The sequence below is a fragment of the Delphinapterus leucas genome, chromosome 9 (genome assembly GCF_059928025.1).
Source record: "Delphinapterus leucas isolate spDelLeu-1000000601 "Yukka" chromosome 9, BTC_Dleu_Yukka2, whole genome shotgun sequence".
In the NCBI taxonomy this organism is placed as follows: domain Eukaryota; kingdom Metazoa; phylum Chordata; class Mammalia; order Artiodactyla; family Monodontidae; genus Delphinapterus; species Delphinapterus leucas.
Window position 1 is genome coordinate 27,253,620 of NC_143137.1, and position 16,434 is coordinate 27,270,053.

At 36.1% G+C, this 16,434-nt stretch overlaps 1 protein-coding gene across 2 annotated transcripts in view; it reads left to right on the forward strand.

Annotated features, from left to right (window-relative positions):
• The first annotated feature begins 471 nt into the window (after positions 1-471).
• Positions 472-16,434, forward strand: part of IQUB (IQ motif and ubiquitin domain containing) — a 131,674-nt gene continuing 115,711 nt past the window's right edge. The window contains exons 1-6 of one of the 2 annotated variants that reach the window (XM_089917458.1): positions 472-594; positions 5,363-5,787; positions 8,096-8,230; positions 11,368-11,529; positions 11,619-11,791; positions 12,007-12,162. In XM_089917458.1, the coding sequence (XP_089773584.1) occupies positions 5,367-5,787; positions 8,096-8,230; positions 11,368-11,529; positions 11,619-11,791; positions 12,007-12,162 (1,047 nt within the window). In that variant the 5' untranslated portion in view covers positions 472-594; positions 5,363-5,366. The remainder of the gene's footprint in view (positions 595-5,362; positions 5,788-8,095; positions 8,231-11,367; positions 11,530-11,618; positions 11,792-12,006; positions 12,163-16,434) is intronic. The other variant, XM_089917457.1, reaches the window with a different exon arrangement.

Here is a 16,434-nt window from a genome sequence, read left to right on the forward strand (position 1 = left end):
TATAATTCAGTGATTAACAATAGCTTTGCTTCTCCTGACTTAAAAGGGGAATTATTTAATAGCTCCTATCTCCCTTTTCTGTTTGGCTGCAAGGGAGCTAAGAGCCAAGTTCCAAATTTAAGAAAAGCAAGTAGGCACCTGTTGTACACCTGTGTTCTCCTTTGCTTAAGTCCTCACTCACACTTCATATTTACATTTTCTCTAACCCTGATTTTTTATATCCATAGCGCGAATCGCTGTCAGTATTTGGTTCGGAGAACTGTGCCATTTCACAAGTGTGAAAGACAGCTTAGAGAGTTGTTACCATCAGAACCACTTTCGGACCTAGGTAGCGAGTAGGTAACGAATCCGCTCTCTCCCTCACCCCGCCCCAACCTCTGCTTCATTCCTTCTCTCCGCCCCTCCCCTGGCTCCGCCCCCTCCCCTGGCTTCATCGCTCGACCCTTTTTTTCTAAGCGCGGGCACCGCCTCTTCTCGCGGGAGTGGTGCGGGGGAGGTTGCTAGGATACAACCGGAAACAGAGAATTCGGCGTGTGGAGTCGGCTTTCTAGGAGCCCGGGAAATCGCTTCTGCCCGACTAACCGCGTTTCTTAGGTAGGAGGACAGGTTCTGGGTGCCCTAGACTGGCCTGACCCCTAGGCCGACCTTGAGCGGGTGACTAAGGCGCTGGACTCCGAGGGCTCTGTGCGGGACGTTGATGCAACCTGGGCTCTGGGGACTGTATGGCCACTCGGGAATGTTTCACCTTTGCCTAAAAAACTGGGCAATGGGCTTCTCTGGTGGCGCAGTGGTTGAGAGTCCGCCTGCCGATGCAGGGGACACGGGTTCGTGCCCCGGTCTGGGAAGATCCCACATGCCGTGGAGCGGCTGGGCCCGTGAGCCATGGCCGCTGAGCCTGCGCTCCGCAACGGGAGAGGCCACAACAGTGAGAGGCCCGCGTACCGCAAAAAAAAAAAAAAAAACCCAAAAACTGTGCAAAGCATCCCATCCTTCTTGGCTCCTTTTCTGGCTCTTATCTCTAATTTGGGATTCAGGAGTAGCGGCATCAAGCTAGGAGGTGTACCTCACTTCCCACCCCGAGTGTTTATCACGGTTAATAATATAGAAGCAAGACGTGTGTGCAACCCAGTCTGGCATTAGAAAATGTTTAGCCATCCATGGTGACCATTTTTACTTTTTAGTAAATAGAGCGCTTTCAGACATTCCTCTTTCACTCCTCGCCACCCACGGTCTTTGCTGTGCCCTCTTAAGAAACTTAAAAGCTCAACAAGGCTATTTCGTAGAAGGGAAAACCGGAACCCTGCCATACCTACTTACACTAATATTCTGGATATACCAACGAAATTATGCATTGTAGGTGAAAGGGGGACGTTTTTGTATGCAATCATAGTAGAGTGTATTTTTTTCTTTTTAAACAACTTTTTAAAGATTATAACATTTACCCGTGAATACATAATTAAAAGTTCAAACAGTAAAAAGAATGAACAGTGAAAATCTGTCTTGCACCCATGTTCCCCAACTCCCTGTCCTCCAGTTCACATTCCAGAGGTATTCTACACATATACAAAAGTAGTATCTGTAACATTGTACATACTGGTGTGTGCTTTTGGTGGAGGAGAGGTCATTGAAAGGACATGACCTCCGGTTTACCCACTACCCAGGGGGGCAATCGGAGGCTCTTTCCCCCTCCCCTGTCCTTGGAATGTACCTTCTGCCCATTGTTCCTGAACTAGGAGATGTGCTATTGAGACCATCGGAACTGTATACCTGACTGAACCCAGTTAAGATCTCATAAACTCAGGATTTTGGCGGGTAGATGTTGAGATTTACTGTCTTTAGGCTGCCTAAGACACCTCCTTTGTAAGTGTCCTTGCTTATTAAACCTGCCACCTGCAGTCTGGAGCGGTCTGCCTCTTTCTTCGATTCTCCTTGCCCTCTGTGTACCAGGCTCAATTTCTATTTTACCCAGGGAATTCTGGAGGTTGTGATCCAAAAGCTTTGCTTTTTCACTTAATTGAACAATACAGTATGTAGCCTTTAGAATTGGCTTCATTTATCATAATTTATTGGAGATTCACACATGTTGTGTGTATCAATAGTTTATTCCTTTTTATTTATGCGTGGTATTCCATTTTATGAATGCATCATAGTATGTGTATCCATTCCTCAGCTAAGGAACGTTTGTGTTGTTTCCTGTTTTTGGTGATTAAAAATAAAGCCTTTATTAACTTTTGTGTGAAGGTTTTGAGTGAATGTAGTTTTTCATTCCACATGGGTAAAGGATACAGATTGCTGGGTCATATGATAAATGTGTTTAATTTTACAAGAAACCTGACAAACAGTTATCTCAAATGCTATATCAGTTTTCATTTTTGCCTTAAGGTATAAGAAAGAGCTCCACTTGTATTCATACTCACTGGCTATTGTTGGGCTAAAATTTTTTTAAAACTATTCTAATAGATGTGTAGTGAAATCTCATTGTGATTTGAAGTTTCATTTCTCTAATGACTAATGATATTGTGCATTTTTCATGTGCTTGTACTCAGGGCCAGGGTTAGAGTGAGGCAACTGAGGCAACTAGGTCTAAAATTTTAGGAGGCATTTATTCTCAGGTGCAAGTGCGTGTATAAGGTAGCGCAGGTGCCACACTTGCCTCAATCTTGTCCTGGCTCTGCTTATTTGCTTTCTTGTGTATATTCTTTGGTGATGGATCTGTTTAAATCTTTTCCTCATTTTTTTCACTGTTTTTTTTTTCTTATTATTGAGTTTTGCAAGTTCTCTGTATATTCTGGGTACAAGTCCTTTATCAGATTAAGAGTTTTGCAAAAAACTACATCCCAGTGTATGGTTTGCCTTTTGATTCTTCTAGTTGTCTTTTTTGAAGAGCAGAAGTTTTTGATTTTGTTGCTGTTGCTGTTTTAGAAGATGCTATCTTGGCCATTTTGGGGGGAGGATGACCCACCAGATAGAAACAAAAGCATTATCTCAGATTCTCCAAAAAGGGTAGATAATTATGTTGCTAGGAGTTAAGGCTTCTTTATGGTGCTCTCTTTCTAATCAGGCCACTAAACTTTGTTATAGGAGAAAATAACCAAAAGGAACATTTTTGTGTGTGGGTGAGAGCCTAAAGAAGTTTCTCGAACTTCTTAAAAGTTGACGTTTTGTTCAGTCTTGTCTCATTTTTTTTCTCTTTATTGTTCTGGAATTTTAAAACTTTATTTCAGTTCTTTTATTGGTTGTTCTTGAAGTTTAACTCTGCATATTTAATTTAACAATGTCTAGAGTTAAGAATATCATAGCTCTCAATTTTTTAAACAGTATAAGGAATTGATAATAGTTTATTGTCATCTTTCCCTTCCCAGTTACATATTCTTATTGTCTCATATTTTAATTTTCTGCTATTATTTTGTGTTGACAATATTTATTTGGGTTTACCCATGTGTTTATGATTTATTTGTTTGCCTTTCCTTCTTGCACTTCAGACTTATGTTGGGCCCATTTTATTCCTCTTCAATTGTATCCTTTAGAAGTTCCTTTAGAGCAGATATCTTGGTGATAACATATCTGTAAATGTTTCTGTTTTTCTTCTTGAAAGATAGTTTTGCTGGGTGTACAATTCTGGGTTGATAGCTTTAATTAGTCTATTATTTTAATTAGTCATGTGCTAATTTAATTAGTCATGTGCTAACCTTCCTTTAATTAGTCTTTTATTGCCTTGGCTTCTATTTTTCTGATGAGAAATTGCAGTGATTTTACTTTTCTTTCCTTTGCATTAATGCCAGCAAATATAATTCAAAACAGTGAATGATATGTCCTTGATCACTGTTTGCTTTTCGGATTTTCTGTTATTCTGTAATTTAATTACAATATAAATGGCTATGAATTATTTCTATTTATCCTGTTAAGTATATTTTTATATTGTGCTTCCTGGACCTGTAGATTCATATTTTTAATCGGTTTTGAAAAATTTTCAGCCATTACCTTTTATGATATTTTCTCCCTTCCATCTTTGTTTTCTTCTAGGACTCCAATTTAACACATGCCAGATCAGGGGCTGGCAGACTTTTTCTGAAAAGGGCTTCACAGGCTACGTGCAGTCTCTGTTGCACACTCTTTGTTGTTTTTTTAATATATATTTTTAAAATTTTCTTTTATTTATTTATGGCTGTGTTGGGTCTTTGTTGCTGCACACATGTAGGATCTTCCCAGACCAGGGCTCAAACCCATGTCCCCTTGAGTTGGCAGGGAGATTCTTTTCTCCATGGCTCTTAATCTCTCATATTTTTCATATCCTTATCTCTTTGCAACAGTCTATATAAAATCTTTTGATTTATCTTCCAGTTCACTAGTTCTCTCTTCAGCTCTAATGCTGTATTCATTGAATTCAACAAGTATACATTTTTATTCAGGATATTATTATTATTAATTATTCTAAATTTGTCATCTGGAGCCAGAGAACTTCACTAAGGTTAATTTTTTTCTCCATAAGGATCTATGCTTAAGTGAAAGTTCCAAACACAGCTTTTCCATCTCACTACTATTTCAAGTTTTAATCTTCCCTGTGCTTTTGCCTCGGAAATCAGCCTTAGGGTCACTTCCCCTATCCCCTTTTCCTGGCTGCCAACCTCTATAGGTAGGCTCCTGGCTATACTGGCTTCTCACTGCACTGATCCAGCTCCTGCCTCTGATGCCTGGCTCTGGGCTGCTCTGGCCCACCCTGGCCCAAGCTCCTGTATGCTGTCGTACTGTTTCCCAAGCTAAAAGTCTTGGATGCTGTAGCTTAGGCCTTAGTTAGCTCCAAGATCAACCCACATTTGTTTGTTGATATGTTTGTTTTGGGGGACAGAGGTCACTGGACACCTCTGCTACAATTTGTGAGAGCAAAGCTACTACAGTGTGTACTTTCCAGCATATAATTGCTGTGGAGATGTCAGGTTCCTTGGAGCTTCTATTCAATTGCAATGTCAGAAGCATAAATAGACTTTTTTAGAAAAAAGGCTATTGAAAAAAATTTTTCTTTCACAAGGCATTGTTCATTGAATAAGAGATGACAATATATTTTAGAATTTTTAAAATATATTCTTCATAGAATATTTCTCTCAAATTTATTGTGTTTTGAGGTTCTTTTTTTGGTACACATTTTTACTTTCTGTGGTATTTTTATTAAAAATTCACCAATGTTTTTTACTTAATGCCATTACTAAGATAATATTAAAAAAATAATGAGCCACATTGTAGTATACTATGAACATTGCTGTATGCCAGCAATGAATTTGATATTTGGTGTAGAAGTTTTCAGTGTAGTAAATATATATATATATATATATATTTTTTTTTTTTTTTTTTTTTTTTTTAAATTCAGGACAATGTCTGACCAGGAGGAAGGATCTGATGCTCAGAATGTTGATTCATCAAAAGAAAGAGAGGATGCTTTTGGGACTACCAATATTCCAGTTCCCTCAGGAGAGGTTCCAGAGTCAGATCAAACTGAAGACTGTGAATCTGAACTAGAACCATCTAGTGGGGGCCGTGAAAAACGGGTTGAGGAGCCGAGTGACCAGAGCGTTTTAAGCCTGGAACTAAATGATGTCAAGCAACTCATGGAAGACGTTACGGCAGATGAACAAGTTTCATATTCTCCAGGAGATGGTGGAGAGTCTCTAGCTAAGTCTGATAATGCAGTGCAGTCAGCCGAACAATATTCAAAAGATTCTCTGGCATTTCTGGAAAAAATAAAGACTGTAAAGGAATCTCTGAAAACATCAATGAAAGATTCGTCAGCAACAGGTATTACCTAGGGATGATAGGGTATTTTTTCCGCCTCATTTTGAAGAATGGTTGTTTTTTCTTGTTTGTTTTTGCTTGAAGATTTATTTTATATTTGATATTACTTTCCCACTCTCTTATCCACCAAACCTCTGTGGCTATGCCACTTGAATCTCTTAATTATGTGTGAAGCCTCTCCTTTATTCTGCAGTATCTACTTCCCTAAATAAAGGAGCATCAATAAATTTTAAACTGTTGTCTCTCTGTTTTTCCAAAATAAAATAGGTTCTTAAAATGTTTAGGGAGAAATTTTTGAGTATAATTGTGATTCTTTTGCATGCCATTTTGGAATTAATTGTACATAGCTAGCAAGTAGTGGGATGGGAACTTGACACCATATTTTTCTAGTTTCATATACAGTACTCATTCTACATATCTCGTTGCTTTTACATATTTCCATATTTCTGCTTAGTGTTAACTTTATATTAAGCTTCAGAAAAATCATTGTTGTCTTTCATTATGGGTTAATTTTAAAGACATAATGTTGATCACATGGCATGTGGAAGTTATTACTACATTCTTGATAACAAAGCAGAAGGGGAGCAGCAAGAAGGTGGTTACATGGAGAATTCTACTTGGGTGGTTAACTGACTGCTCCTTCCTCCCTTGTCCATAACTTTTGAGAGAGTTTCCATCCATAGAGTGGAGAACATGGGTCATCATTTAACAATAACAGCAGCTTAGTCTGGCTGGTACAATGTAGCTTTTGAATCTAGTGGAGTAGTGAGCTCTTGTGTGGTGTGTCCACACAAGTAAGAATAAAAAGGAGGAGGAGAAGTAATCAAGCCCATTTATGCCTAATTGAAGTTGTTATCCCTCAATTACATTATTCATTGTGAATTTGGGCTCCATTTTTTGATAATTCTGTGATTCCCTGTGATTATAGCTTTTACCAAATATATGATGATTTAAAAAAAAAGTGGTCTTGGTCCTGTACTTCCTGAGGCTCACAGTTTCCTGAACAAACTTTCCCTTCCCAAAGCTTAGGAAGTCACTGCTATGGAAAATTTAAAATACATTAATCATAGAATGTTGAATCCAGTAAACAATTAAAATAGCCTTCTGCTAATGTAACATCTGTGAGAGTGTTCTCTTACTAAGAGAGAACTGTGAAAATAATATTTAACAAGCTTAAAGAACCTTAGCATCAATAATGCCTTGTTACATTTCATGCTGGGACTAGTGATGAATGTCTCATAGAGCTTTATGAAAACTGTCATGTCAGGCATCTAGAAATATATGAAACTTTTTGGTCTACATGTGTACTCTCCACTCCATCTTACTTATACTATATCTTCTCCATTAAAATTTAAAGTCTGTAGATATAAAAGTAAAAAGTTTACCCCATCATAATTAGTTTTTAAGTATTATATACCCTCCCTATAATTTCTGAACAGATAATCATTTTATAATAACAGTTTTTCTCTATTTTTAACATGTGTCTTGATTTTTATTTTATAGAGTTGGGAGTGAGCTACATAATGTCCATTTTTGTGAAAAGTAGATTTGTGCATAGTTATTCCAGATATTTGTAAAAAACAATGATTTTCTGTTTTGCATTTGGCCAGCTATAGATATAAATCAATTATGGGAAGAAGAATGGACTTAGATAATCTTTTGTCATCGCAAGGTCAAGGAAAATTTTCTTTGAAAATTTCCCTATTGGTTTTTCTTAACTTCATGAGTACACACTGATTTCCTGATGCATGGTATAAATATCTAATCAAAGCATGTATGTTTCTAAGTTCAGGTCTCAGGGTCTCCCTTTGTAATACTACACAAAAACACTTGATGTTCTGAGATGTTTCCTATGTTTATATCTGAATTATATATACCGGATATTGGGAATCTTTAAAAATTTTAAATGATTTTAAAAGAATCTTTAAAAGCATTTTAGTTTCATTTCCTCCTTCTCACGGTATTCTGGGCAAGGAGGTAATATCGAACGTGCACTGATCCTCATATAAGGCAATGCAAGAGAGATCTGAACTTTGAGCTGGAGTTGGGGGAGCAGGCATTGACCATTGATGCTAATTCTTGAGATTATGCATTGATTTTCAAAGCAAAATGCTGCAACTGAATGTTTGTCACTTTTCCTCTTAGAAAATGAACAGTAGCTCTTATTACGGAGGTGTGGTGGGAGAACATGGCAGAGACAACCTGCATTCTATGTGATTACAAATTGTCCCATATTTCTCTGCCTGTGGATTCTATGATGCTGACCCTTGCTTTTAACTATGATTCTATTTTTCTCTTATTTTTTCTACAGTAAAAGTTGTACTTCTTCCTGTGGGCCAGGAAATTATAATGCCCTTTAAAGTTGACACTGTTCTAAAATGCCTCAAGGATCATTTTTCATCTCTATTAGGTGTCCCACCTTATGTCCTGCAGATAAGATGTGCAGGTAAGCTTGGAGGCTAATAAAACTTATCGAGACTTCTCTTTGATTTGTTAAACTAAATATCTTCATGTTTACTGTTTGAACATTATACTGTGGTTATATATTCATTCATTCAACACATTATTATTGAGGACATACTTTGTTCCAAATACTTTGCTAAGAGCCAAAGATATGAAGAAACATGAAACAAAATCCCTGTTTTCAAGTTGTTTACAGACTAGGAAGGAAGAAGATGTATGCAGTGGTTACCACACAGTGTGTAACTGTTTTGATGGAGATATGTTCAAAAAACTGTGAGAATAGGGAGGAAGGAAACTGGGAGATTCTAGAAAGCTTCATCTGATAAAAGTGATAATACTTTTGCTAAGTCCCAAAGAGGTGAGAAAACCTGGGACTTTTGGGAAGTGGTAAGGAATTTAGAGGGAATAGAAGTAAATTATATATGGGAAGTAGGAGGAAATGAGGTTAAAAAGATAGATGATGAATGAGCATGTATATATAGAAAAAGAAGAGGACTGAAAATGGTTTATCAGTCTTCTGTACATTAAGATCAGTTCACATTCTGATGATGTTCAACTTTATTTATATTTTGTGGGCAATATTGAGTAGCCCACCTTATATTAGCCTTGTGTCATGAGAGGCTGAGGTCTTAGTAACTGTGATAGAATTAAGCAGACTAGAATAGCTCAGGAAATGTTTCTGTAGAATATGCCTGCACAGATCATAATATTTTATTTTAAAAAGTTTGATATTAACTTATAAAGATGCCACAAGTTTCTAGGGCAATAAGAACATTTTTTTTGTGGGAAAATCCGAAGTGCTAAAAAGGAATAAGCCATACCTATGAAGTTCTTCCTCCTTGCCAAATCAGAGAAAAACAATCAGTTCTGTTTCAAAATTATTTTTAGAAAACTATTGTAATGAATGTGCTCCAATAGTAAGATGGTCATGTATTCAAACAACAGGTTACTAAAGCTTGATTGAGGAAACAAAGCTAAAATTTAAATAGTTATTGTAACAATAATGATACTGATGATGATAATGATCATGTTGATGATGATGGCTAATTCAGTGAGCACTTACTATGTGCTAGTCCTTCTACAGAATATTCTGCCTACATTATCACATTATCATTCAATCTACACAACAATCCTTTGAGGTAGGTATTACTATTAATTTTTTTTGAGAGATGGAAACTAAAGCTTGAGGAACTTCTGCAAATTCCCAAAGCTTATGAGTGGCAGAGTCTGAACTTAAATATAGGTATGACTCCAAAAAGGGAATTTGGAACTGCTTGGCATTAACTATAAGGTGAAGTTCAAAACTGGAGAAGAGAGAGCACTTTGAGACTGAGCACCCGGCCAGTGGTACCTAAGAATCTATTTCTTTGCACTTCATGACTTTTCTTCTTTATGTGTAAATACCATGCATCGCCACTGGCTTATGTCAGCAGCAATAAAAAAAGAGCTTGATTCTGTGACAACCACTCTCTAAGACAGGTACTTTCTTCTAGTACTAGAACTGGAGTCCAAGTTTGGTGGGACTAAGCCTACAATAGAAACAATTAGAGGGCTGAAGAGGGCTCTGTGTTAGTTGGAAGAGGAATCTCTGTTAGTTTCCTATGACTGTTGTAACAATTAACAAATTTAGTGGCTTATTTTGCTTATGGTTATGGAGGCCAAAAATCCTAAATCAATTTCACTTGGATAACATGAAGGTGTCAGCAGGGCTGTTCTCGGGAGGCTCTGGGGAGAGTCTGCTTCCTTGCCTTTTCCAGCTTCTAGAGTTGCATTTCTTGCATTCTTGGGCTTCCTCATTTTCAAAGTCGGCAGCATAGCATCTTTAAATCTCTCTCTGCTTCTGTCATATCATTTTCTCTGTAGTCAAATCTCCCTCCTCCTTCCTCTTAAAGGGCACTTATGATTACATTTAAGGCTTATGTGAATAATCCAGGATAATCTACCCATCTCAAAATCCTTAACTTAATAAAATCTGCAGTCACTTTTTCCATATAAGGTAGCATCCATAGACTCTAGGAATGTACATGGATATATTTTAGGGCCATTATTCAACCTATTGCAAAATCCATATAACGTTAATTTTTTTTTTTTTTTTTTGCGGTACGCGGGCCTCTCACTGCTGTGGCCTCTCCCGCTGCGGAGCACAGGCTCCGGACGCTCAGGCTCAGCGGCCACGGCCACGGCCCAACTTATACCCCTGGACCGGGGCACGAACCCGCGTCCGCCGCATGGGCAGGTGGACTCCCAACCACTGTGCCACCAGGGAAGCCCAAAACTCAAAGATTTTTGAATGTGCTTTCTTGAACATAGCTAAAATAGACTACTGGTATCTGACATATTTCTAAGAATGAGTAAAACAAACCTTTGCTATGTTAAATTCCTAATTGTAATTTAGAAAGAACATACATTGGAAAACTGTTATAGTTTCTATCATTATACAAAGCAGCAGCCAGTAACATTGTACGTATTTATGTATGCCTTAAAATATAGAAAGAAATTGTCAGTTTATGAAATAAACCAGTGGGGTTGGGGGTATAAGTTGAAGCAATAAAACATAAAAGTAAGGTGATGATGTACACTTTTTTCAGCAAAAAACTGAGTCTTAGCTCTACCTTGGCATGAATTAATTTATATGAATTTCTGATTATAGAAACAGAAAGGAAGGGATTCTTTAGAACTCTGAGTGTATACATTAGGAGTGTGTATTAAAATAATCAGGCTTTCCCTGATATGGATATGTCCTATGCTTATGTATAAAACATTGTGATTTTTTAGAGAATCGATGTTTAGAATATGACTTTGCTCATATTATAGAATGTGTTTTTTATTTTTAAATGTTTATAGTTGCATGGTTATTGTATATTTGTATTTCTTATTAGTTGAGAGTTGTATTTTTACTTATAATGCTGAATTCTTGCTCAGGAGTACCACCTTAATTTTTTCCATTGTGGAGTTTTTGATACTAATAATACAGCAAGAGGTGGACATCATCAATACGCTATTTGGTAATTAAACAATATGTGCTCATATAAGCACCATTGATGTTTCCCATCCCTTAAAATGAGTACATATAATCATTTCTTTGCCATAACACTTTTTATAATTTTATCTCATTTTTAGGAATGATTATTAAAGACCATGAGACGCTACTACAACATGGAGTTAAGCCCCAGGATATTGTCCAAGTGGAAATCTTTTCTTTACATCCAGATCTATATCCAATCAAAAGAATAGATAGATCAAGTGATGCCTCTCAAATCATAACTGTCAGAGTACAAACTGGTTAGTTATTTGATATCTTTTAGATAAAGTATTTTTTTAGAGTCCCTTTGTAGTTGAACTTTCATTTAATCTTGGTTTTATCTCCTCAGGCATTGATCAGTACCAGGAAGTAGCTGTTGAGATTATAAAATCTGATTTTCACAAACCATTTCTTGGTGGATTCAGACATAAAGTAACAGGAATGGAATATCACAATGCTGGAACACAAACTGTACCTAAAAAGATTCCTGAAAAACTGAATGCATTTTGTAGGGATACACAGGTAATATTTTTATTTTTCCATGTAGGTTTTTGAAGCTACAGAATCAAAAAATGTTTTATTGTGTAGCTCTCTAAAATTAAAATCTTCTAGGGAATTATATGGTAATTAAAATAATAAAAGATATTAACTTAAATGTGTAGGAAAATATGTTCTTTACTCACTTTATGTGTATATAGTGGATATTTATTTAAATTTTTAAAATGTTTTTATTTTAGACAGTTTTTCAGAGAAGAAAGCTCCAGCAAACTACAAATACAACATCCACACAGATGACTAAAATTGGTGTGTATATATCAAATATGACTGATAAACTGGTAGCACCAGGAAAATATTTTTCAGCAGCAGAATACCATGCTAAAAGATTAAAGGCGGTAAGATAACTTTTATTATAGGTGAATACTAAATGACTTTTTACTGTGTAACCAGAGTTATGCAACCATTACCACAGTCAATTTTAGAACATTCTCATCATCCCAGAAATAAATTCCACATCCAATAGCAGCCAGCCCCTATTTCCCTCCAATCTTTCTGCTTTAGGCAACCACTAATCTACTTTTTGCCTCTATTGATTTGCTTATTCTGGGTATTTCATATACATGTAATCATACAATGTGTAGTCTTTTGTGACTGGTTTCTTTTACTTAGCATAATGTTTTCAAGGCTCATCCATGTTGCAACGTGTATCAATATATTGCAATCTATATTGCAAAATAATATTCCATTGTATGTACCCAATTGTATATACCTACTGTAGGTAGGTCAATATATATACCACAATTTGTTTGCCCATTTATCAGTTGATAGACATTTGATTTGTTTCTACTTGTTGGCTATTAGGAATAAGGCTGCTATAAACATTCACGTACAAGTTTTTATGTGGATATGTATTTTCATTTCTCTTGGTATCTGCCTAGGAATGTAATTGCTAGATCATATGGTAATTTATTTATTTATTTATTTATTTACTTATTTATTTTTGGCTGAGTTGGGTCTTTGTTGCTGCGCGTGGGCTTTCTCTAGTTGTGGCGAGCAGGGACTACTCTTTGTTGCAGCGCATGGGCTTCTCATCGCGGTGGCTTCTCTTGTTGCAGAGCACGGACTCTAGGCATGCGGGCTTCAGTAGTTGTGGCTTGTGGGCTCCAGAGCGCAGGCTCAGCAGTTGTGGCGCACGGACCCAATTGCTCCGTGGCATGTGGGATCTTCCCGGACCAGGGCTTGAACCCTTGCCCCTGCATTGGCAGGCGGATTCTTAACCACTGTGCCACCAGGGAAGCCCTCATATGGTAATTCTGTTTAACCTTTTTGAGGAACTGTCAGACTGTTTTCCAAAGCAGCTGCACCATTTTATGTCCCACCAGCAGTGTGTGAGGATTCCAATTTCTCCATATCCTTATCAGCACTTTTGGATTATTGCCATCCTAGTGAGTGTGAAGTGGTATCTCATTGTGGTTTTGATTTGCATACCCTGATGGCTAATTATACTGAATATTTTTCATGTGCTTATTAACAGTTTATATATATTCTTAGGAGAAATGTACATTCAGATACTTTGTCCAATTTTAATGAGGTCGTCTTTTTTATTATTGCTTTATTGTTTAAAAAATTTTTTTAGTTATTTGCTAAGTGGTTGCTCCAAGTGTAATTTAGGGATTAGAATATACATTTCAATTTATAGCAACATACTTTGTATTAATACTAACTGAAATTTAATAAAGTATTGAAACCTTGCTCCAATAGAACTCCAAGTTTATCCCTTCTTCTTTGTGCTATTATTATACAAACATGTACATTCTGTTTATGTTCTAAGCCCTGTAATTCCTTTTATAATTATTGTTTTTATGCAATTGACTTTTAAATAAGTAGAAAAGAGGAAAATATATTTATATAGTCTTTTATATTTTACCTACATAATTACTTTTTCTGGTGCTATTTATTTCTTCATTTGAGTTAAAATTAACATCTAATATCATTTTCTTTCAGTTTGGAGAATTCCCTTTAGTACTTGTGTATGCTTGTATACTTGATGGTGTCCTAAAGATCTCTGAGTCTCTGTTCCTTTACCTTTTTTCCCCCTCTTCTTCAGAGTGGATAGTTTCTAATGATCTATCATCAAATTCCTTATTCTTTCTTTTGCCAGTTAAGATCTGCTGTTGAGCCTGTTTTTTGTGTTTTCATTTCAATTATTTTACTATTAAACTCCTAAATTTCCACTTGGTTCTTTTTTTAAAAATTTCTGTCTCTTTGTTGATATTCTGTCACCATACATTTTAAACAAAAATTTATTCAGTATCTAACCCTAAACATAGTCAATATAGTATTTTCCTTCTTTTTTTCCAAATGACATTAATCATAAAAAAAATTTGCAGAAAATTCCTCACTCAGATTTTTCTTTTTCTTTCCATTGGGAGATAATTATACATGGAACTTTAAAGAAGTTTTTTGTACACCTAACATTATATCACAATCATTTCTCTACCTTTTAGTATTTATTATAAACAATTTAATGGCATTATTTTATTCCACAATGTTAACACTATAATTTAATTACTTTCTTTTTTAGGACATTTAGACATGTTTTCATCAAAATCTTAATGCTATATAAATTGTAGTGTGCATTTAAAAAATACTTAGAGAAGATGTTAGAAGTTGAATTACTAGGGGAAAAAATGATGACTTTTTAAAAGTTTTAGATATTACCAAGTGTTTTTCAGAAATCTTGTACCAAATGATGTATGCATAAACCATTTATAAGAGCCCATTCCATGCTGACTTCACCAGTAGCACATATTATTTGAAAAAATTGTCTCCTTATAGATGTTAAATATATTTTTATATTTTCTCTCCACCTATCACTCATACTTAGTTTATGATGTCTTTCATTATAGTCAAACTTATTAATATTCCCTTTTATGGTTTTTGCATTTTATGTATTGTTATAAAAGGCTATATCATCCCACAGTCATAAGTATAACTTTCTTTTATAGTTGGTGTGTGTGTACAACTTTATCTGGATTTTTAAAAATGATATGAAGAAGAGTTAAATTTTATTTTTTCCAAATGTAATGCCAACTGCTCAGTACCATGAATATTCAAGTTTATTCTCTCCACAGTAATGTATACTAAATTTTCATATATATATGCATCTGTTTCTGATTTCTACATTCTTTCATTAATGTATATGTTTTTTTCTATGTCAGTAATGTATTGCTTTAATTACTACTGATTTGTAATATATTTTGAGGCCTGGTCCATTAGGTTCTACCTCATTGTTCTTCCTTTTCAAGACTGTCTTGACTATTAACGCAAGTTTTTCTTCCATATGAATTTTAGAGTAAGTTTGCAATTTTCATGAAAAATTGCAGGTCTTGCTCAGAAGTACATTGATCAGTTGGGGAAAAGTGGACACCTTTACCCTGTTAAACATTTGGGATATCAGTTAAACATGACATACAAAGCATATGCGTTTTATCTCTGCTACTTCCTAGCATCATTTTGCTTGAATAAAAAGAATTGAAAGCAGTGATTTTGTTTTTTGCGTGACAAGAAACCTGGAGCTAGACTGCTGCTTTAGCCCAATTAGCTTAGGACATTGAGAGAGGAGCCTGTAGTCTCAGGCTGTTGACTCATTGCACTGAAGGAGACTGCTCAGCAGGGGAACCATGTGGCTAACTTTGTAGTTGACTTTATCAGTGCCTGCAATTATTCCAGCCTGAAAATGTTTACGTTTTCAGTCCAAACTAATTTACACAAAAGGAAAAGGGGGAGTTATTATAGACTTTTGGGGAGGAATGAAGTTTTGGTGAAATTTAAGTGTTACAGTATTTTGATTGTCTCTGTACAACAAGGTTGTGTGTAGATGGATCAGCATCAAGTCTGGACTGAGACATGGACCAAAGAGTCCTGTTCCTTTGGTAACAAAGTTAGGAGAGAGATGTGGATGTGTTTCTTCTCTGAAGTTCAGCTCGTTCGTTGTAAATCAAGGCTGCTTCTCTCTGTCAAAATAACACAGATCCTCCAGGCAAGAGTGGGGTGTTTCATTCTTAGTGATCTAATTTCAGACAGCAAAGTTTATGATAGATTATGATTTTAGAGAACAAAGTTTCTCAGAGAGAAAGAAAATAGTAGTCACTCAAAGAAGGGGTTGTTATGACATTTTACTAATGTCATAACAACCTGCAGAGTGTCCTTGGGAAAAATATTGCTTCCTATTAATTTTGTAGCTGACTTTATTCGTGCCTGGTATTCAAGCCTGATGGATTCTTATTTTCTCAGTCCAAATGAATTTTTAATTTCTTACTGTACGGGGCCTGGCTGGTGGCTCTGTGATGTCATCAGGAACCTGAATTCCTTTTACTCTTCCACTCTAATAATTAATCTTAGTATCATGAACTTGTTACTATATGATGATAAAATGGTTAATGAACCTTCAGCATAATGTCTGCATTCTGCAAGAAGGGAGACGTCAAGGGAGCATGTCCCATGGATGCCATTCAAGAATTTTCCCTGAAAGCCCCTGCCAGTGATTCAACCTGCATCTCATTAACCTGAACTGGGTCATGTGACTTCACTGTCCCTGCTGGGACTATGTGATAATTACATTTTTAAGGTTTCATATTGTTGCTTCTCAGTAAGACTGAGATTTT